The sequence below is a fragment of the Thermobia domestica genome, chromosome 8 (assembly GCF_964235325.1).
Source record: "Thermobia domestica chromosome 8, izTheDome1.hap1.1, whole genome shotgun sequence".
NCBI classification, from domain to species: Eukaryota; Metazoa; Arthropoda; class Insecta; order Zygentoma; family Lepismatidae; genus Thermobia; species Thermobia domestica.
In genome coordinates this window covers 7,684,464-7,709,136 of record NC_137461.1, presented here as the reverse complement: position 1 = coordinate 7,709,136, position 24,673 = coordinate 7,684,464, and the positions used below count along the sequence as shown (strand labels likewise).

General features: G+C 33.7%; 1 protein-coding gene across 4 annotated transcripts in view; it reads left to right on the top strand.

The window, feature by feature from the left end:
• LOC145692671 (phospholipid-transporting ATPase ABCA3-like) overlaps positions 1-24,673 on the top strand; it is a 354,108-nt gene that overhangs the window by 257,812 nt on the left and 71,623 nt on the right. For all 4 annotated transcript variants that reach the window (XM_081768050.1, XM_081768051.1, XM_081768048.1 and 1 more), the window contains one exon: positions 2,428-2,628. In XM_081768050.1, coding sequence (XP_081624176.1) covers positions 2,428-2,628 — 201 coding nt within the window. The remainder of the gene's footprint in view (positions 1-2,427; positions 2,629-24,673) is intronic.

The window sequence follows — 24,673 nt, the reverse complement described above, 5'->3', positions numbered from 1 at the left end:
TTCATGAAAGTGTCTGTGACCATCATTTTGCATTGGTTGTGCATTATAACGTGCCCGTAAAGATTCCGGTCAGTTAAAAAAAATAATACAAAATTGAACCAGAATTCATCAATAGGGCGCTTTGTGTGCGGGAAGTCTGAAAATCCTTGTGTAAGATATCTCAGATCAATCCTCCAACCACCCTTACCTTTTATTGCTTCAAACAGTGTCAAATTCCACCAACCTTCAATTCAATATAACGTGCAATTAAATAGCTGAAATAAAATAACGTATAGATACATGCATATAATATGAGAAATAAACAGTCGAAATTTATTCTTTTATAATGTTATTGAACTCCAAAAAGGAATAATTCGTCGAGAGTAATAACAAATATAATAATTTAATGCCGTTTCTGAATGTGACGTGAACCTTCAAAATTTCACCTTTTAAGTATATATTTTTTTTAAATATAATCTCCTACTTATTATAGAACCTTCTATAGTTTCAAAGCTATCTGAGGTTACAATTATTTATGCACTCTCAAATGTTACTGATATAAGAAATCTGGGAGGGTATCTCCACCTAACCTTAATCTTAATGCAATTTTTGTTCTTTTTCTTTCTTTCTTAATTCCTTTTAAATTTAATCTAGATTAGATTAGTGTCAATTATAATTCAAACGTTACAGGTGGTCACGCCACGTATTCACACTAATGTAACACTGGGATTCATCCCGTTAAAATTCCAACATTAATTTCGGTTTTTAAATATTTGTTCATACAAATAAATAATTTAGTATTTCCAGGCAACAAGCGATCTTCTCCTCCTTTGACTGCTGCAAAAATTCGTTCTTAATGATTGAACTGAGATTTTGTCAAAAACGGCTGAGTAATTTAAATGCAGTCTAAATAGTTCTTTTTTTTTAAACTTAACGAACTACGGAAATTAATACCTTATTATAGGAAGCGCACTACGAGACAACCATTCATTTGAGAAAAATATTCCCCAACATTGACAAGGGACACAGGGAGATACAAAAATTAAACTGATTGTTACCTTATAATGGTGGTCAAATACCTTTCCTTACCAAACTGCTTCTAGTCGTCTCTCTCCTTTGGACGCAATAGTGACCATCGACTCCTACTAAACCATTCCATTAACCACAAATAACAATAGAATTCGAAAAGATATCCTCTCAAAAGAAGTGATAACGTAATCAGGAAAGACGAAATAAAGTGGAGTGATCGATTTTTCATCGATCATCTTTCAAACAAACGATCTCGTAATTGCCGTGATAATCCAAAAATCATTCACTTTCTTAAGTCTTTTTTCTGTACCAGAATCGATTATTCGTATTGCAATTAAACTAAATCCCTTGGCTTTTAACGACTCCACTTTTCTACCCCACTTTCCGACACTCGCGAGAATATACCGATTCTCACTTTTATAATTTTCTTCCGACAGATTCGTAACTGATAACTATAAAAATTGGTCTCCTTTATACGCACTAAACAAAGGTTAAACGAAGTACCTAACACTCCGAAAGAACAAACTCGTGATCGTGCAGCGAATCCACGTTTCCTCGTGGTCACACAAGTTTCAAGCAGACATCCTCACACCGTGGCTATGCCATACATAACTCAGCGGCTGGGAATCCGCTTCGCTCCAAGGAAGAAGGAAACAGTGTTGCCGTCTGGAAATACTAGTCACAGTTTTTTAACTTTTTCTTACAATTATTATTAATCGATATGATTTTAACTTTTACTTATGTTTCAAAAAAAAAAAAAATAAATAAATGAAAAGAGTGTTACAATATTTTCTCTTTTTTTCGATATTATATAGTATAAGTTGTTTTTATAATCATTTTCTGCTTCCATATTTGTAATAAAAGTCGTCCTGACGATCCTCTTCCAAATCCAAGATTCAGTGGCGGCTTTTGTTACAGCATACAGACTCGGGACTTCTCGTAGCTTGTTTATTTTCACAATACAAACGACATACTACTTGACCCCCATTACCATCTGAAAATTGTGAGCTGGACTCTCTCTGGGACCCTCCGGGGAATCCTTGAACATAACTTTTTCATTCAAAATGTGTGCACCATAATAATAAGATTCGTGTACCCCAATTGTTTCCATCCACTCAACACTTTTCCTCAAATACGGCCCGGGATCTGACTACATAGATGCCTGTGGTTATGGCACATGCTCTCATTTGCCCTGCTCTTGAGGACGTTTACACCATCTTGCAGAAAACGGACATCACTGTTTGCTTCTGGGGTGTCAACATTACACATTCTATCCTTTTTGTGTGTTATTCACCCGTTCGAGCCCAAGTACTTTCCTTGTTAGAGAATAAATTGTTACATTGTATTTTATATATTGATTTTATAATTGCTTTTAATCCGTTTAAAATAGAATTTATATCGTTGATCTTTATATTGCAGTGATTCTACAATTTTTTCTGTTACGAAATGATTCAAACATAGCATACATCACATATATTTCACCATTTTGCGTTTTTACTGGTGGTTTTCTAAAACTGTTAAATCTTATGTTGAGTAGCAAAGAATGTAAGATTTTACTAGGTAATTCTAAACATCAACTCTGCGTTGAGGATAGAAATAGTCATGTTTGGAAATGCTGTGGTAAGTTATTTGGTAACCGTATGAACAGAATAAGCTGAATAAATACATGGCTGGTTCCAGTGAATAATTGGCTAAGTCGGGAAAAGTAAATTTTACAAGAAAACAGTTTAAAGGTAAATTTTACAGCAGTTACCAGGCTAATTTTGACATAACTAAATACAGTAACTTCCTAAATTTTATGAATTCGTCTCATCCGCTTCTACGCAATGTAGAATTAATCAAAAGAAGCTTATGCTTGTAAATTCTCAATTTTCAAGAAAAAAAGTCCACTTAGCCGGTTATTTACTGGAACCAGCCAATTATAAATAACTTAATACTGGTTTACGTTTATCTTGCTAACTGAATGATTATAGCTGTCTCGTATTAATTAGAAGACGGTAAACAATAAATTATGAAACACATTTTTCGCGATCATGGAAGATTTCTCATAAGAACGAAAACTTTTATTTGCAGTGCCTATTGAGGGTTTTGAAAGAGAAAGAGACAAAAAAACAGGCAATGGAATCTCTATTCTATTTTATTCCAGGGAGTTATTCAAATATCCTAGAGTAGAAAAACGTAAATTTGTGTTGCGACCGCATTTTTATGAATTATTTCAAATTAAACAAAACGGTACACGAAAAAAAGGGTCTAATTGAAAGTTCTGCGAGATCCCGATATGGACACCACCTCTTGGTGCTCGTTTGTACTTCTAATTGCACTACGAATATTTCCATGTGTGAAAAAAGTGACTCTCTGCAGGGAAACGTACAATTGAAAGAAGAACAACCATACATGGAAAGAAAGGGTCCATCAACAATTTAAATTGCTTCTCCTGAAAGAAATGTAAAATACCGATTAGACCCTTCTTTCCGTGTACCCTTCAACTGTATGCAGGCCCGTGCTGGGATACTAACGAGGGCGGTGGACAAGTCTACCGAGAGGGCGCCCATAGAAACGTGAATACTTTATATATATCGGGTGTTTCAAGACAACACCGACAGGGTTTGAGAGGTGATTCCTGACATCAAGACAAGACGAAAAATATAGACAAACCTGGATGCAGAAATGCTTCCTTTCGGAGTTATAGACTGCCGAAAACATTAAAACATTAACTTTAAACGTTCAATAGTATGAGACTTGACATAGTTGGGTCAAGACTTTATTTAGGAACTAGTATGTGCCCCATCCAAATAGCCATGTTTCAGAATCCTGCGGTATTTCTGTAACAATATTTATCGAGGTAGTTGTTGAGCACTTCAAATTATATGCCTGTAGCCAAACTCACTCTACAAAAATTGTTGCGTAAGTACCTTAGGATTCTGAGACATCTTAGGATAGGGCACATATTAGTTTGAAAGTGATGTCTTGACCCGACTACAGTAGATCTCAGTTTTGGAGCTGTGAACCTTTAAAGTTCATTTTTTCAGGTTTTCGGCTGCCTATAACTCCCAAAGGAAGCATTTTTGCACCCGTGTTGGTCTATACTTATCGTCTTGTCTTAATGTGAGGAATCAAGTCCCTAACGTTGTCGGTGTTGTTCTGAAACATCCTGTATATACATACATATATATATATATATATATATATATATATATATATATATATATATATATATATATATATATATATATATATATATATATATATATTGTTTGAATCATTCTTGGAGAGAACGATCCATTGAAATTTTTACTGTATTTTCTATGAATACATTGCTCTGTCCTGATCATACCACCCTGTCTGGATTCCACATTCATTAGTGTACTGCCGGGTTCAATCATCGAAAACTGCTGAATTGAACCTAGGAAGTGACGTCTGAATAAAATCCACACTACACTAAGGCTAAGGATTATTCGCGTTGGAACCTCTATCCGACGTTTTGGTGATCCTTAAATGAAAGATGTTATTTAAAATGATAATTAGTTGGCCCGGTGTAGACAGGAAAAAAGGTATGTACACAAAGTCTCTCTCAGTATGATATGACTTTCATCTTAGGCCAATAGTCTTATTTGCCAATAGGACGGGAATAAAGGCATATGTAGAAAGTATGAAATTGAATTTGTTCATGTAATTCGATCAAATGTTAGTTCATCAGTGCATCCCCAATTTCTTATTACTCCCTCATAAGACTTGTTACGATCCAAAATAAGTATGGTGGAGATGCTGGTATTATGCCCTTATTTTTTTCCCTCTCTTCTGATTTTTTCTCACTATTTAGGAGTGCTTAAAATGCATAAATTTGGTAGAATAAAACATGAATTTATTAATATTCCATTTTATGATTGGCATTGTGAAGGTTATTTTATTTTGTTTTGTTTTTGAGGAATCAGCATCTGCTACTTGAACTGTCTCGTATGTCGTGTTATTTTCGAGTAATATTCATTGTATTTTTATCTCTTTTTTCTTATATGCTTAGTAATGAATTCTTCCTTTGCTTTGTGTTAAAGGCCTCGTTTGCCAACGCTATTATGAATATACTGAGTTGAAACTTCTTTTTGTGTGTATTAGCGGAAAATTCTGTTTCAATAACCACGGAGGTGTTTCATGGCGTACGTACGAGGGGGCAACTTCGTAGGCAATTAGAATCACAACGTAGCAAAATAACTAGTGAAAATCGGAATAATTTTGTGGAATCTATAGAACAGTTGGTGAAAATTCCGTCTTATACAGGCTACGAACCTCATAAACTAGATTTATTTTTTGAACAGTCAGGAATCGCCGGAAGATATTATAAGTGGAATAATGACAAGATAAAAGAGGTTTTACCTACTTGTTTGACAGATTTAGCTTTAGATTGGTTCTTAGATTATAAGAAGGAAAGTACATATAATGGGAAAACTTATGACGATGTAAAGAAAGACATGATTTCTACCTTAGAGGTATATCTTCCCCTTTAACAGTAGAAGACACGTTACGTAGGGCTAAGCAATCTATTAGTGAATCTCTACAAATGTATGCCATTCGGAAATCCAGATTAGTAGCGTTATATGTATCCACTACTACCGTTCAGCAGGCAATTGTATATATTATAGATGGCCTTATTTCCAAGTACACTCATGTCCAAAATTATAGTCGCATATATGTCAATATGTTGTTCTAGGAATATAATTTGATAACGAATTCGCCCGGTATTTTCTATAATATTAGTATGTGTATAATAGCCAAAGATATGTATGTGGCAAATGTCATGTCAAATGAGCAGTAAATAAGAACGATGAAATTAAAATTTCTTGTCCATTTAGCATCAGTTTGTTTTACTCATTCTAATTTTCGTATTGATAATTATTTTCGTATGAAATGTACCACAAATATACATTTCGTGATTATACACATAGTACCAATATTAAAAGTAATCTGGAAAGTCATTATCAAATAATATTCTTACAAGAAAACACTTATAGATATACGACAATAATTTTGGATATGAGTTTACATGAGTGTAGTTGCCGACAATCATTTTGGCTTAGTGGATGAATTGATAAAGCAGAAGAACAGTGTAGATCCAAAAGAAATAATGTTAAGTGAACTTATTAGGGACCAACAGCAGGAAATTTGAGTTTATGCAGGAGAATCTCCTCATACCACAGGGTATAATTTACATTTCTGCTAGTAGCTCTTGGATGACTGGTCAGGCACCAATGTTCCCTCATGTTCAAAGGAATTCTCATTCATTTCCGCAGACGCAGTATGATTCTTCATTTCTTTCTTCGTAAAATTTACCACCTACTTATCAACAGCCACTACTAGCGCCAAATTCGTTTCATAATAATGAAATACAGAAACTTTTTAAAGAGTTAGGGTATTTTAACCAAGCTTTAGCTAAAAGCCATAATGAGACGTGTAAGGGTGAAGTTAGTCCCTCTAATTCCCAAACTGATATTGAGAAAGTGTGTGAAAATAGGCAGAATCTTGTGTTAGCTCTTGAATCGCCCATGAAGGATAAGAAAAAATATAACAATTATTACAAGAAAAAAGCCGCAAACTCGGAATTACTTTAACCGGGAGAACGAAGCACAGGGTAGTTCAGCCAGTAAGCAGAACACAGATCAGAATAACTCTGATTCGTACAAACCTATAATATGTAGGGCTTGCAAAGGAACAAAAAAACATTGCCAGATTTTGTCGAGCTCCTAAATAAAATTTAAACTAGAAACATCTACGGATCGAAGGGGAATCTGGTAGATATTCAAAAGAATCAAATCCCCATAACAGTAGAATCAAGGTTATGTCTTATTACAGCTAAAGTTAATGGAATAGAAAAAGATTCAGTAATTGATAGATTCAGTAATTTCGGTTTGCCCTGAGCACATGGTTCCAGAAAACGTGAAACGTGTAAAAATTACTAGTAATCTCACAGGAGTGTCTGGTGCTAGAAATATTTCAAAGGAAGTGATACTTTTATTTCTTTCTTAGGAAATAAGTCTAGCGGTCATTGTTTTCGAATTATACCTTTGAATTCTATACCTTTATTGGGCATTGATTTTCTGAGTCATCAAAATGTCTCCATTTACTTTTCCGACATTGGCATTGTATAGATATGGTAATTCTTCGAAATCAAATTTTACGAATTCTCAAAATATACAGTATGTTTTCTCAGATAGTATTTTGTGAATAGTCAATGTACAAGGACAACATCAATTAATATTAAAGGTCAAAACAAAACTTTTGCCTCATACACGTACATTTGTTCCTATAGACTTAACAAATGTTCAGAATGTAGAGGGATATTCGTGTTTTGAACCAAAGAAAAATACGCATTTCTTACCTTTAAGTCTACTATCTGCATCCATAGTTTGCTCGAAATTGCTTGTACCCTTTTCCGATTTTGGCGTCTGTCTTTATTTTTGGAGATATTTGAATAGAGGCTGTTGCTGCTCCTGCAACCATTTCCTCACACAAAAGAAAAATCCCGTATTCCTTAATTTTCTATCTACATGTGTATACGCCTTTTTCTGCAAATTATTCCTGTCCTTTTGGAGATTTCAAGGTTTTTTGAAAATAATTCTGGAGGGGCTTAGACCCCTTCATACCGTTTTTCCGCAGAAACGAAAAAATAGTATTTCTTGCTTTTAAGTATAGTATCTGCATGTATGGTTTCCTTGGAATCGCTTGTACTGTTTTGTCGAATTTGGCCTTTGTCATTATTTCTGGAGATATTTAAATAAGGGCAGTTCTTCCCTCTGCAACCGTTTTTTCACACAAAAGAAAAACCCGTATTACTTAATTATCTATCTAGTATGAGTATACTATACGCCTTTTTGTGCAAATTACTCATGTTGTTTTGGAATTTTCAAGCTTTTTTGAAAATACTTCGGGCGGGGCTTAGCCTCCTCCAAACAGTTTTCCGCACAAACGAAAAAAATATGGGCCACTTTATTTTGTGTCTATTATCTATCTGCAAAATTTCGTTGAAATCGGCGTGCAACACTTTATGGATGTTCCATGTTAGTCTCAAAAGGACACAATTTTGAATTTAATTTTAAAATACAATGGTACATTTTCTTGGGATCAAACTTGTACAGGTATTACTAGTCTTCTTAAGTGTGATATTCCTACTGATGGTCCTGTTGTTAATGTAAAGCAGTATCCTGTTCCATTGCATTTGATAGGTCAAATCAGAGATCAATTACAAACATTATAATCTGAGGGTGTGATACGTAAGTCTAGGTCTTCAAGATTTAATAATCCTGTTCTTGTTCCAAAGAAAGCTCAAGGTGGTTAACGATTTATATCTGATTTTCGACGTTTGAATTGGATTGTGCGAAAGAATAAGAATTTTGCAATACCGTCCATTCAGCAAATATTTACGAATTTAGCAGGTTGCAAATGGTCCAGTATTCTTGATTTAAATTCTGGATTTTTAATATTGAATTGACGGAGAGCTTTAAACCTGAAACAGCTTTTAGTGTTCCTAATATTGGTAGTTGGGAGTACAGTTGTATGCCCCAGAGATTGTGTATTTCTTCCTCATTGATGTGTCGCTTAGTAGCTATGATAACTGCAGGTATTTCAGCCTCTGAACTCTCCACATTTGTGGATGATTTCATATTTTATTCTAAGGACTTTTCCTCTATGCTTAATATAATGGAAGAAGTATTTAAGAGACTTCGTAGAGTTAATGTGAGATTAGGAGTTAAGAAAACTGAATTATTGTATAATGAAGCGTTGATTTGGTCATCTTGTATCCGAGCGCGGAATACAAATTCCGCTGTATTTACTTAATGCTGTGAAAGATTTTCCTCTTCCTACAACAGTTCAGAAAGTGAAGTCATTTTTAGGGCTTACTGGATACCTACGAAAGCACATAAGGAATTATAGTAACATAACATTACCTCTTCAGGAATTATTGAAAAAACGAGCGAAATTAAAATGGGACGAGCAAAGTTTTCAAATGTTGAAAAAGTGAATATGATCTGCGCCAGTTTTAGCGCTCTTTCACACCACGCGTAAGACCTTTGTAAATTTAGCTGCAGCTTATGACGGGCTTGGTGCTTGTTTATTACAAGAAGGTAAGAATAATGAAATACATAAAGTTGTATTTTGCAGTAGAAGTCTTAGACCACAGGATAAAAACTATGATATTATATCTCTCGAAATTGCTGCTGCTGCTGCTTATGCATTTCGTGTCTTTAGATTCTTGCTGTTGGGATGTAAGAAATTTACTGTTATCACCGATAATGCTAGTTTAAGTTACTTACAAATATCCAAGAATTTTACAGGAAAGCTAGCTCGTTTGAGTAATTTCTTTCAAATGCTATAATTTTGTAATTTTGTACCCTAGGGGCGTATCCAATAAAATAGCAGTCGCATTGTCGAAAAACCTTGCAAATGAGCCAACAGAGGACGATAATGCAGTTGATATAGTACGTAGACTTTATTTTCTTAACGACGAAAATTTCGATATTTCTGTCTGTCGACAGAGGAAAGATAGTTACCTATCTCAAATAATACGAGTGTTAGAAACGGATGGATTATGTAGTGATGTCGAACCGAAAATTCAACGTGCAGCCTATCATTTCTCTTTGAAAAATGGTATACTTATGCGCAGGCAGAAAATTGGCGAAGAAACTGTATATTTGATTTCTTTTCCCTTTGTTTTTGAACGGTATCATGTTTCTCCATATGGCAGGGTCATATGAGTCCACTCAAAGTTTATGAGAATAAGAAGTATCGATATTATTTTCATGGTTTAAAGAGATATGTGTGCTCTATAGTGCTATCGTGTATAACTTGTCAACTTGTGCGTTCGGTATATGGGGAAAAACCCCACACATTACAAATGTGAGAACAGTCCTGTACCATTTACTTCGATCACTTGTAACATTTACGGACCGACTGTACTAGACAAAAATAAACATCGTTATCTTTTTTGATAATTGATGATAAAACTAGATTTTCGGTGACCACAACATTTCAGAAAGTAGATGTAGAAACAGTGGCAGATGCTTTAGTGAATCATGTTTTTCTAAGGTACGGCACACGTAAATTTCTCAGATTGGATAGAGCTTTAATTTTCAAGTATGTATTGCTTAACCCATTACCCGCCAAAACTCTTGTATCGTTGTTAATGTCATAAAGTGTTTTTATTCATAACTGTGTGAGATATAAAGACGCAAAATTAGTGTTAAAATAGAAATAGCCGATATAGTTCAGGAAATACAACCCGTCCCATTTTTAGGACAATGGCAGAATACGTAAGCATTTTATATTTGTATTTCACAAACGTCCTTGAAATTGGGAAATTTATGAAATTGTTCCTAATGAATACACATTTGCACACTTATTTGTTTTACATACATGTAATTCTAAATTACTTTATTGTTATCCTAAAGGAGTTTGTACACTTATATTGCACTTATCTTTATGCATTTGTTAGTTCATCTCCGTTATGATTCCGTTTCACAATGAGAATTTCATTTTCTTTATCAAACCTATGGTCCATGAAACCACGTTTTGTTTCTTTCTCCATCTGATTGCTGTTCATCAAAGAGCAGGGGTCGATCTCATCACTATGTTACTTTTCTAATAAATTCAAAATTTCACGCACTGAGGGCAGGCTTATACAATGTCAGTATTCTACGAAATACAACCTTCGTTACTTACCACCAGCATCTAATAATATCTTTAGAATTACCAATATTGGATAAGACTAAATAACTCACATAGGAAACAATACTATCGTAACCAGCCAATGTCCCAATTTTGGGACGCTTGAAATAAATATATGAGAAATTTAACTAAATGTACTTATGTTGCATAGCAGACGATCATATTACTTTGAGATACATGTTGTCATAGAACAAACGTTATTTTATTGAATATGCAATACAAATAATACGCTAAAACGGAAGAAAGTTTGCACAGCTGAAAAATGCAAATTTGACATAACGTGGCGCCGTATCTTGGCCATCGTGTTATTAAAAGTTTGCAAGTAACTTCTGTATCATGCAGAAGAGACTGTAAACAAATGAAAGGAAATGAAATATTTGAAGAATATCTTTCCAAACACTTTCAAAAAATAGTAAAAAAGAATCGTCCCCAAAAAGGGACAATGGCTAAGGAGCAGACTCAACGGCTGGGATTACTTTGAAATTTGCAGATACAATGGTCCACTTTAGAATTGGTGTTGCTAAGAAGGCTGTATAAACAATTTCTATGCTTCTCAAAGCGTATGTGTATGATAAACAAGAAAAGTGGTCTGATTATTTTCAATCCATCACATTTTCTTATAATACTGCTGTCCATTCTCGAATGATGTTTTCCCCTTCTTATCTTTTTATGGGCTTTAATCCATACTGCGAGTGGATAAAACCATGTCTGTACCTGTTCAGTTTCAATCTAATGAAGATCGACTGAAGAAGATTGAAGAGGCGCGCCGTGAAGCATATATGAATCTTTGCAAGAAATTTGAATGTCAGAAGAAAGTATCCGACGCGAAAACGTCACACCCACAATTTTCAGGAAAATCGAAAAACGAACCAGGAAAATCGAAATTTTTCAGTCAAATATACAGAGGCCCTGTTATAAGAACTAAAAAGAACGATGAGAATAGTTATGTGATGCAGTATTATTCCACACGTGGTAAACTTGTCAAAGATTCCATAACTGAGTCCAGATTGAAGAAATTCTTTCCAGAAGAAAAGTAAAGAAGAAGAAGAGGAGGGAGATAACAACAAAATAGAAGTAGAAGAAAAGGAAGGACAAGAATCTGAAAACAGGAATATAAACAAACAAGAGGATTTTGAGCAACAAGTAATACCCAAGTTGAAAATACCTCTCAAATTACGACACAAGATGAACATGCGGAGCATGAGCAACATCAAACCGATGATGGTCCGAATCTTCGAAGAAGATCAGAGAGACTCCGTCAGAAACGAATGGAAATGAAGACTCTTGTGTGATTGTTAAAGAAAGACAAAGTAGATAACAGTAAAGGAATAATAGATTAGAGGCTAACGTAGATAGTCGCCTCCAATAACGCTGTTCATTACAGTAGCATGGGCGTGTGGTGAGCACCTGTGTGTTCCAGTTCCTCATATCTAACCCGATTGTCAAACTACGATTTGGGGAAACACAAATAACTTAATCGTCCTTTTATTCTTCTACAGTATAATGGAGAGTGTTGTTCCTTCTTTTAAACTATTTAGAATCATCTTTTCTATTATTTGGTTAGATATAGGAGGGCGAATATAAGCTTAAACTGCAATATCTTTCGCGTTTTAGATATCTTTTTTTTTATAATTAGATATTATATATTTTAATTTGTTGTTTCAGCGTTTTCTTAGTAAAACTTGGTAAATAGGTCATACTCCTGATATCTTTATGTTTGCTGGGTTTTCTTTTATTGTTTTGTTTCTGTTGGTCGCTTTATCGTTGAATATCAAACGTTAAATATCGTTGAATATTAACGTTTCCGTTGGTCTGTATATTTATGCTGTAATCAAAGTACAACATTCTCATTTGTTCCCGATTTTTCTTTTTCCTTTTTTGGTAGCTTTATTAAGCTGAGTTAGTGTGTGACGATAATCAGAGGGTTTTGTTGTGCATCATCGTTGAGGTCTTATTTATTTTGAAATTATTGTTCGATTACAGATTAGCTGTAATCTAAGATGTAAGACAGAACAAAATAGTATATGTACGGGTAGTAATGACGCTATTTGAATGCAGAATAATAGAAGTATTAGTTTGTCCTTTTGTTAGGTACCAGGGACTTTGTTTAGTATAATTTTATTTCAATTGCATTTCTAGTTTTATTTAGATAAGAAAGGATCTATTGAGAGCACTTCCAGTAGTACCTTGAGGTATAATTCGTATCTATCATTCGTCTACATTGACCGCATCTATTTTTGCATGTTAGCTTAAGGGTTAAGGGTTCGATTCCATCGGGTGACAATTTTTTATTTATTTATTTTTTATTTTTTTGCTTCAACCAATAAAGCAGCCACTTGTAGCTACAAGTAAAATGTTAATTCTCCATATGTTTATAATGAACTAAAACAATAGAAATATTCAAATCAGTTGTAAAATCTTTCAATATTTCATTGTAACTGGCAACAAAATACAATCTATTTCGTAAATATATTGATATCACGAGTTATATTATGGTTACCACAGTCGTTGTGTAAAAAATGTTCTTATGCTTCGTGTCTACATTTGTTGGCAGTGTGTGTATCACAACCACTGGCAAATGGAATGGGGGATGAGGGGACATGTCCCTTCCAATCTTGAAACTGAGGGATTGTGCCCCCAATAATCCGATTTGAAATGTGTTTCTTGGGGAGAAATGTTAATGAATTGTGTCCTATTCCCACAAAGAAAAACGAGATGAAATTGATATTCACCCAGAATAAGCCTCAAATCTGCTCACCTCACAATTTTGAAGACAACTCTGCTCCCGTGATCCTCCACAGTATTGTTTTTCAACATCATAAATATTTTCAACATCGCATTATGGGAACGGTCTTACCCGTCCGCCTCCCCCTAACAAGTGCCTAAAGATCATGAAGAGTTCCAACGAATATGTGTGTAGGGACAGGACGCAAAAAGGAAATGAATATTTTTTTTTTAATTTTCAGCGGAAAAACTGTTCTAGAGTTGTAACGCCCCTATCCACCTGCCTCCACATAAGAACCCGAAGCAATTAAACAAACCAAATTTATCAAAAAAAAAGATTCCTCCGGACTCATACAAGGAAACTAACGTCAGACGGAGCATTGAGGGAAGTACAGGTCTCAGCCGAGTTCTCTTTCGATATACATCTATGATCCAATATTCGAAATTTGCATAAATATTTATCAATAAATATAAATAAACCACAACAATTCAGATGTTCATATAAATTTTATTACAAACTGGGGTGGTGAATATGCAGTCAATCGTTAGTTGACCATATATACACACCGTTAAAACCAAGCAGGCAAAATACACTAGAAAGCATACACTAGAAATTCGGTTTAGTAGAAATTTAAAATGAGAATCCAGGCTCTAACTTCTCTCAAAAATTTCAAAAAAGCTATCGATTGTAATCTAATTCCAATAATTGATCAACTAAGCAAAAATGTGAAGGAGATAATGCAAATACTAATCAACTTTGTAAATACCGACCAAAATTTTTCAAAAAAAGGCAAAAACAATTCAAAATTACAATAATCTCGTAATTCGCAAAAAATATATAAATCCGAGCTTTTACTATCTATTACTTTTACTAATCGTGATTCAATTTTCAAAGAATAACTCAAACTCTGAAAAATTCATAAATTTCCAAAGCTACTTGACTGAGTTATAACAAATTACAATTAATACTTGGAAATTCAGAAAAAGTTACAACGAGGTTACCTCAGCAGCCGAATAATTCAAAATTAATTCAAACTTCGATATCTCTTATCAATCAGGTGAAAAATAATCCAATACTAGCATTAATAAAAAAAGTATAAGAACTTTTGAAACAACCTACGAATTTATATAATTCATCGGGAGAAAGAATAATCTTCCAATCAATTTACTAATTTATCAGTCTAAAGAAATTCAATTCTCGATATGTTGAACTATTTAAAAAAATGTTAATACTACAAAAATTCAAAACAATATAGAAAAACACAAGTTGTATTAAGTTTTAGCCTTAAACAGTCATATATCCTGCATTTCTAACTAATCTGAAGCAAAAATACAGCAATGAATGATTTTTCAATTTTTAGTACTAACATTCGAGTCAACCTAATATTTGTTCTGAATTTCACTTAAATACAAAACCACTTATACCAAGAATTTCCATTCCGTAAAGACAAAAAATCGGATTAGTTTTACATAATCAAAGAAAGTTATGATTTTAAACTTACTCGTTCAATTTCTAAATCCTGAACGATCAAATAAAGAAACTGGTGTTCAGAGCATTAATTCGCTTTTCTCGGCCAATTCAAAACTATCGCCAAAAGTACAGGAAAAAAATATTCTTAAATTAAGCAGACAGGAAGGTGATCAAGAATACTGGATCATAAAAGCACGACTCGACATTCTTCATGGGGGGGGGGAATTCCGTAAAGAAAAGATATTTTAAAAAATTGACAAAACCACAAGAGATAAGCTGAAAGACCAACCAAAATGGACTAATCTACAACCCACTCTTCGGTAAAGCATTTCTACCCCTCTACATATGCAGTCAAAATAGGTCACTTACCATTAATATTATAGACTTAACAATTTTTCTCCTTTTCGTTTACCTATCCAGGACTTCAGAATCTGCACCCTTTGGTCTCTTTGTAGACTTGTATGTTTGACACTACTGACCGATTAATGGAATTACGGCAGTGTAACATAGTTTTTGTCAAAGCGAGCCTACTGATCAAAAAGGACTCTCGACAAAGATAAAGAAAATTTCGAGAAAAATCCAAAGCAGCAAAAACCATTAATATTGTGCTATAAAAGGCACAAAATGAAAGCACAAACTTCAATAAAATAAGTTTGTAACACACTCATTACTATTGGTCAAACAGACCATGCTGCCCACTTGAATCACACCCGACCATTTTAAACTTTTCTTCCTTTTTAAAAAGAAAGAACAAAAAAGCACAAAACAAATTCGTAATCTTTTACTCGTATTTAACAGAATTTAGCAGCACTGAAATACGTAATATTGCCTTTCATAAGCCACTCACTTTCAAAACCACGCTACACTGTCGATCCACGTCAACCATAACCACTACACGAAGCACAGCCAAGAGGCAGAAACAAGCAAAAGAACAGAACTCAAGGCTAAGACATGTTGTCCCCGAGGAATATAAAAGTCAAGTCATCGCCGGGAAGCTTCCTCCCACGAACGACAGCTTGAATTCGAACACAAGGTTGCCAGCTCTGAACACCAATTTTATTCTCTCGTTCTTTCTAACATTTTTTTTAAAAAAACTACCAAATGATTAATACATTTGAAAACCCTAGTTATCTTATTTTTTAATATACAAACAATGAAATCTTTTAAATTTTAGAAGTCGGCAATTATGAACCACTCAGAAAAAGATAGAAAGTACATTTCTTTACAATAACAATTCTCCTTTCACTCAAACCAAAACTGAAAGAGGACATCTAAGATACAAATGTAACAGATCGTTACATCTGCTGCCTCCTGAAGAAAAAAAATTCACAAACAGGGAATTTTTTATACATAGATAACCTGAAAATAAACAGATGTACAACATTATAAGTATTAAAATTCCAATAAATATAAACATTTAAATGGTTATTCACAAATTATAGTTATCTTATCAAAAATGTCACCAATTTACTATTATTAAATTCTAACAGCCTCAAAAATTTCATTTTATATTACTTTGTAATTATTCAAATTTTAATATTATCAAAATATGTATCCAGATCATCTAACAAATTCAAGTTAATAAATTTAATTACATTAACTATATATACTTTAAAAATGTTACAAATTTTTACATTCGAACTACCATTAATTAACAATTATTCATTTTAGAAATTTAAAGCTTTTAGTTAATGGATGAGCACAATAATATCAATATTTACAATTTTCTACATAAAGTTAGAGAAAATATAATACCCTGACAAAAATTTTAATGTATATTACAAATATAAACTCGCAACAACAGAAAAAATTTTTAATTGATGGCCATCAATTAAGAAAATCGTAAATATAACAATTAAAGAACATTGAATGAAATTCTTACATTTTTACGAATAAATTGCAAACAGTAAACAGAATAAATTAATTTTCCTTTCCTTTCCAGAACCAGACTTTCCCAAAATCAATTGTGACGAGGCTCTTTATAAATTTTAATTTCCGAAACGTGACTTCGGCGGTATGAACCCAAGTTATCATTTTCGTCTGAGACCAAAACAGTATTGGGTGTTAAAAATTTTGTAATAACAAATGGTCCATGCCATTTATCGCTCAGTGACTTGGCTAACTTATCCTTCAAAGAAGATTTTATATGAGTCCTTAAAAAGACCTTATCACCAATACTAAGGTTAATATCCCTTCGACGTTGCAACATTAACTTTCGTCTACGATTCCAACTTTTTTCCATATTTGACCATGCAGATTGCCAAATATCATTAGATGTTTTTCCAGCGAGATCTGACTCAACAATGTCCCATCGGATTTCTAGAGGGGTGTAATTTGGACGTCCGAAAAAGGCTTCGATAGGTGACATCTTGAGTCCAGAATGCTCGCTCAGATTTAAGGTATATTGAAGGTCATTAATGAGAGTAGACCAAAGATGCTGTTTGTCTGAAAAGTACGTTCTCAACGATGATTTTAAGGTCTTTATAAAACGTTCAGATATATTCCCACCTGGATGGTATGGGCTCAATTTAATGTGTTTAATACCTAATCCAAAAAGGAAGTTCTTAAAATTCTCCGAAACGAAGATAGAAGCATTATCAGTAGAAATAGCTTCTGGGAAGCCTAATCTACTAAATATCTCCGAAATCTTATTAGATACACTTACAGAACTAAGAGTTCTCAATTTTTCGAGAACAACAAACCTGCTGGCATTGTCCACACCAATTAAGATGAATCTATATCCTCTTGAATTAGGCAGAATTCCAATTACATCGAACATCCAGTGGGCTCCAATGCGTTTATTGTATTCAGATACTAGCTGACCCATCTTCTTCTGATTTTCTTCTTTAGATAGTTGACATCGATGGCAAGATCGAACATAATTCTTGACATCATCTGATATATTGTCCCAAGTAAATTTTTTCATAAGCTTCTTTAACGTTTTATAAATTCCAGAATGACCACCGACTAATTTATCATCGTGGTGATATTCCATCATCACACGACGTAAATCTTTCGGTATTACTACCTTATAGGGATTTATGGCTGAATTAGTTTTTTTCATCAGAACATGTTTATTCAAGACATACCCGGGACAAGATTCCCCATTTTCTATCTTGTATATAATAAGCTTTAACATTGGGTCTTCTCTTTGTAAAACATCAATAGCCTCTTTTATCAAAGGGTAGACGCCAAGTATGAGCAATTTTTAAATTTTTATTAAATGTTGCTAAACCAACTGGACCATCAATAATTCTAAATTCAAAAGGGTCATGAACCCGGGTCAATACTTCGGCAACAAGATTGTCAGCTGACCTTACATGCCTAATTCTAAAATTAAATTGGCAGAGAGTCTCTACTAATGGACCATATTTCAACACCCTTTTGGAATTTCCCAATATCCAAGTTAAGGCCTTATTATCGGTAAGCACGTCGAATTCGTTGATCAAATACTGACGAAATCTAGAGATTGTCTTTACAAGACTTATAAATTCGATCTCGTAAATACTTCTGTGCTTATCGGCTTCAGACAATTTTTTTATTAAAATAGGCAACAGGTTGCATCTCCCCTTTGCTATTTTCTTGGGACAAGCATCCAGCTATACTTTTCCTGCTTCCGTCAACGTTAACTACAAACCGTTTGTTTAAATCTGGGGTCTTAAGGACCACATTATTAATCAAAATGTTTTTTAACCTATCAAGGATTTTTTGATGATCTTCGGTCCAAACAAATTTTGAATTAGTTGACTTTAATTCGCTAAGCGGTCCCATAATTTCTTGGATCTCTGACGCAAACTTAGCGTTGTAACTGAATAATCCCAGAATCTTCATTAACCCTCTTCTATTCCGAGGAGGAGGAATATTCTTAATAGCGGACACTCTTGAAGGGTCAATTTCCATTTGGTCACCGGAAATAATATAACCTAGATAGTTTATGTTTTTATAAAAAAACAGACACTTGTCTGGAGAAACAGTTATATTATATTCTCTAAATCTTTCTAAAACTTTAATTATCGTTTTCTTATGTTCCTCAATACTATTGGAAGAGATCAGGAGATCATCAAAATAAGTCTTAACACCTTCTCCTTCCAAGTCTCCAAGTACTTTTTGCATCGCTCGAGCTAGAAGGCTACTTCCGGTTTTGATTCCAACAGGCACCCGGGTATATTGATATAAACCCTTCGGGGTGACTATGGTCGTTATATCTCTCGAGTTTTCATCTAGATATATCTGATTATAAGCTTTCTTGAGGTCTATTTTTGAATGAAAGAGCTTATCTGCTAAACCTATAAGACAAGCTTCAAGATTAGGAGCCGGAAAAGCATCATTTACTATTAACTCGTTAGCCTTAATGTAATTTCCGACTATCCTGAAAGTATTGTTCTTATTTTTAAGAAGGAAGCAGCTACTTGCAAAATTAGAATCATCTACTTCTATCAATATACCTTGCCTAACTAGCTCCTGAATTTGTTCATCGAAAATTTTTGATTTATCCCTTGGAACCGGAAATGGATTCTGTTTAAACGTTTTATTTTCTTTCAAATGAATATGACCTACAAAATTCTTAATGCAACCAATTTTTGTTGAAACAACATCTGAATAATCATTCTTTATCGAGTCAATGAAATCTACAATGTTAGGACTCCTATAACTCCAGGACTCATTTACTGAATTTGGTTTTTCAACCTGAGTGTAAGGCTGGTTTTTCACCTGACCCGACCGATCTTCAACAATTTTTGAAATCGAATCACCATCCGGCAAATACTTTTTATTTCGTTCCAAAAGGGCATGGAATTTTTCCGCTTGCTCCACGTCCACGTCTGAGGTTTCTGAAGAACTGTCTTTTAAGATGTCCTTCCTTGGCACTAGTTCTTTATAGTTTTCATGACTTTTCGTATCACTAAGATGTTTATCTTTCTTCTTCTGATCTAAATCCATTGCTGGAACACAGCCTTCTTCATTGAGTTTGTTTTCGGCCAAACTTTTATTTTTCTTCTTAGTTCTCTTCGTTTTCTTCTTCTGATTAGCAGTAATTAACGAAGCATCAACCACCGAAGACTTCTGATGAACACAATGGGACTGATCCGTTAACACTTTTTGATCATCATTATCCATCAATAAAGTCCTTGAATTTTCACTTGACGGAGAAGCAAGCTCACCTAATTGTTCATCACAATGCATTGATGAAATCCTAGCTATATCTGAAGAAAATTTAACACCACCATCTTCTACCGAACTCTTCATAAAGCCCCACTTTCTATTATCCTGAACCTCAGGCGCCTTTGGTACACGATCATCAATCATAGTTCCCAATAGATTTTCATCAGCACCACTACATGGACTAAATCCCGTAACCACTAATGGATCATCTTTATTTAAATCGCACTCAATCATATTACGCAAGTCTAACAATTGAGTAGGATTAGGAGCGTTGATTTTCAAAATTCTTGATTCGAAATTATCATAGTCTAAATCGCATTGCACTTCTTTATTAGATCTTCCCACTGAATTTAAATCGGCTCGAATGAAGATGGAAGTCAATCCAGAATGAAGAACAGAATCAGAAGCACCATCTTTTTTACCCATGCTCGAACAGTTTTTGTGGCCGACACGATCACCAGTCCTAAACTCCAAATCTCGCATTCCTCGGTGGTAACTCAAGCGAATTCTTTTCTTTCCATTGTAAAGAATTAAACTATTATTATTATAGTCAACCACTGCACTAGTTGCTCTCAAGAAAGACATTCCCAAAAGACACTCGCACGGTAGTTGTTCTACAACTCGAAAATTCACCCTTTCAAAATGTCCAGACAAATTCACGTTGAGTGATATTTCTTCCTTCGTAACGAAATTTAGTCCCGAAGGAGCATTAACCACTCGTTCTTCAACTACTCGAATGTATTTCTCGGCATTACAACGTCTCACTAAGTTATGGGTGACGAGATTAAAACTTGATCTACCGCCAATGCAAATTAAAACCGAAACACCATTAATTTTGCCATAAACAAACGTAGCCACAGCACCATCTAATTCGGATGGGATTCTTCGATCAAAATTCGATAATTCACTCTTAGGTCGGTCTTTATTTTTCTCTAAATGCAATCCTGAAGTCATCTGATTCCGCGACTTTCCTTTCAATTGACTCGATTGTTCATTCGGAAATAACTTAAAAGTATTCTGATTAATTTCGGATTTATGACCAAACTTTCGGTTATCCCGACTATTAGATAATACTACATTCTGTTTTCCTTTATTACTTCCCATAAATTTATTATATTCAAGCTGATCCCTATTTCTAAGTACATACTGTTCAGCAATACTAATCAGTTCAACTCTATCACGAGGAACATTAAAGTTAAACATACGAAACCTTTGGTTAGGATGCATTCCATTCAAAATGATTTTAACAAGCTCTGATTCTTCCATCGTCATACCAATAACATTCATAGATATCACTATTGATTTAACATAATGATCCATTAATTCGTTAAGTTTTTGTTTCCTGTAAATACGCTCGGAAATGATAGTATGAATACATACAGGAGTGATAAACTTCTCTAACAAAATACGTCTCAGAGTTTCCCAATTCATACTATCATTTAATGCAGAAATAATATTCCGTAATACAGCCCCTTCGCACTTCGAAACCAATACTGTTAAAATCATTCCTAATGAATAGCTTGTTTTCAGCAAAACTTCTTCAATCCTAAATAATAACTCAAAAATCTGCAGGCTATTATTGCCATCAACATTCCTAAAATCTCTAAATTTATTTTCCAAGTACTCAGAAGATCGTTGAAAACAAAGTTTTACCATAAATTTATGTTCCATATCTAAAGTCATACTCTCAGGAATAGAATGTGACACTGGATTTACTAAATTTAATCTTTGTCCTTGATTATTTGGATTTCTACCATCAAAATCCAAATTAGGATTTAAATAACCAAAATTAGTATTTCCTGCTTTAGGGGTACTGTTCCGAATATAAGAAACCCTTCTGTAATAATTACCAAGGTTTAAATACCTACTGGCAAATCTATCATTTGAATCATTATTTTGACACGGCCTAGTATAAAAGTTCTCTGGAGATGGCTCAGCAAAACTAACCTGACGATGATCTCTTCTATTTTCATCTAAACTCGGAGCATTCGCTACTCTACTATAACCAAAATTATCATCAGATAAATGTATTGAATTATTACAATCATTCTGTACATTGGAAGGAAATCGTCTAACATCAAAACTATTTTGACCCGGGGGAGTCAACTCCATACTCATGGTTCCGAAACTCGACCGTTGGTCTAACTGAAATTGACCAGTTGCATCTAAAGTCACATAATCTGATTCGGGTATTTCAATACTGACATATTCTCTACTTTCCATAATGGTAACAAAGAAAAAGCAAAAAATATTAAATAAAATAAAAGATTAATATTCAGAAATATCTACTATGACTATTGTAACCCATATATCTACACCGAATGGAAACTGAACCACCAAGGTGGCAAAACCAAATCAAGTTCTGGAAGTGAAAGATTTTTTTATAAAACTACAAAAAATAAACAATATAAATCTCAGGAGAAAAATTCTTATCAGTAATTAATATTAATCTTAATAAATTAACATCAAATTATTAAAGAAGAGGCAGAGATGTACTAACTAATTTCCAAATTACCAATAATGCAAATTACTTATATTATCACAATTAAACATGAGGACAAATACAGAAAGAAAAAAAAATAATAAGTAGACTTGACTTTTATTATATGTAACGCTCCTATCCACCTGTCTCCACATAAGAACCCGAAGCAATTAAACAAACCAAATTTATAAAAAAAAAAAAGATTCCTCCGGACTCATACAAGGAAACTAACGGCAGACGGAGCATTGAGGGAAGTACAGGTCTGAGCCGAGTTCTCTTTCGATATACATCTATGATCCAATATTCGAAATTTGCATAAATATTTATCAATAAATATAAATAAACCACAACAATTCAGATGTTCATATAAATTTTATTACAAACTGGGGTGGTGAATATGCAGTCAATCGTTAGTTGACCATATATACACACCGTTAAAACCAAGCAGGCAAAATACACTAGAAAGCATACGCTAGAAATTCGGTTTAGTAGAAATTTAAAATGAGAATCCAGGCTCTAACTTCTCTCAAAAATTTCAAAAAAGCTATCGATTGTAATCTAATTCCAATAATTGATCAACTAAGCAAAAATGTGAAGGAGATAATGCAAATACTAATCAACTGTGTAAATACCGACCAAAATTTTTCAAAAAAAGGCAAAAACAATTCAAAATTACAATAATCTCGTAATTCGCAAAAATATATAAATCCGAGCTTTTACTACCTATTACTTTTACTAATCGTGATTCAATTTTCAAAGAATAACTCAAACTCTGAAAAATTCATAAATTTCCAAAGCTACTTGACTGAGTTATAACAAATTACAATTAATATTTGGAAATTCAGAAAAAGTTACAACGAGGTTACCTCAGCAGCCGAATAATTCAAAATTAATTCCAACTTCGATATCTCTTATCAATCAGGTGAAAAATAATCCAATACTAGCGTTAATAAAAAAAGTATAAGAACTTTTGAAACAACCTACGAATTTATATAATTCATCGGGAGAAAGAATAATCTTCCAATCAATTTACTAATTTATCAGTCTAAAGAAATTCAATTCTCGATATATTGAACTATTTAAAAAAATGTTAATACTACAAAAATTCAAAACAATATAGAAAACACAAGTTGTATTAAGTTTTAGCCTTAAACAGTCATATATTCTGCATTTCTAACTAATCTGAAGCAAAAATACAGCAATGAATGATTTTTCAATTTTTAGTACTAACTTTCGAGTCAACCTAATATTTGTTCTGAATTTCACTTAAATACAAAACCACTTATACCAAGAATTTCCATTCCGTAAAGACAAAAAATCGGATTAGTTTTACATAATCAAAGAAAGTTATGATTTTAAACTTACTCGTTCAATTTCTAAATCCTGAACGATCAAATAAAGAAACTGGTGTTCAGTTTCCCTCTACATATGCAGTCAAAATAGGTCACTTACCATTAATATTATAGACTTAACAATTTTTTTTCCTTTTCGTTTACCTGTCCAGGACTTCAGAATATGCACCCTTTGGTCTCTTTGTAGACTTGTATTTTTGACACTACTGACCGATTAATGGAATTACGGCAGTGTAACGTAGTTTTTGTCAAAGCGAGCCTACTGATCAAAAAGGACTCTCGACAAAGACAAAGAAAATTTCGAGAAAAATCCAAAGCAGCAAAAACCATTAATATTGTGCATTAAAAGGCACAAAATGAAAGCACAAACTTCAATAAAATAAGCTTGTAACACACTCATTACTATTGGTCAAACAGACCATGCTGCCCACTTGAATCACACCCGACCATTTTAAACTTTTCTTCCTTTTTAAAAAGAAAGAACAAAAAAGCACAAAACAAATTCGTAATCTTTTACTCGTATTTAACAGAATTTAGCAGCACTAAAATACGTAATATTGCCTTTTATAAGCCACTCACTTTCAAAACCACGCTACACTGTCGATCCACGTCAACCATAACCACTACACGAAGCACAGCCAAGAGGCAGAAACAAGCAAAAGAACAGAACTCAAGGCTAAGACATGTTGTCCCCGAGGAATATAAAAGTCAAGTCATCGCCGGGAAGCTTCCTCCCACGAACGACTGCTTGAATTCGAACACAAG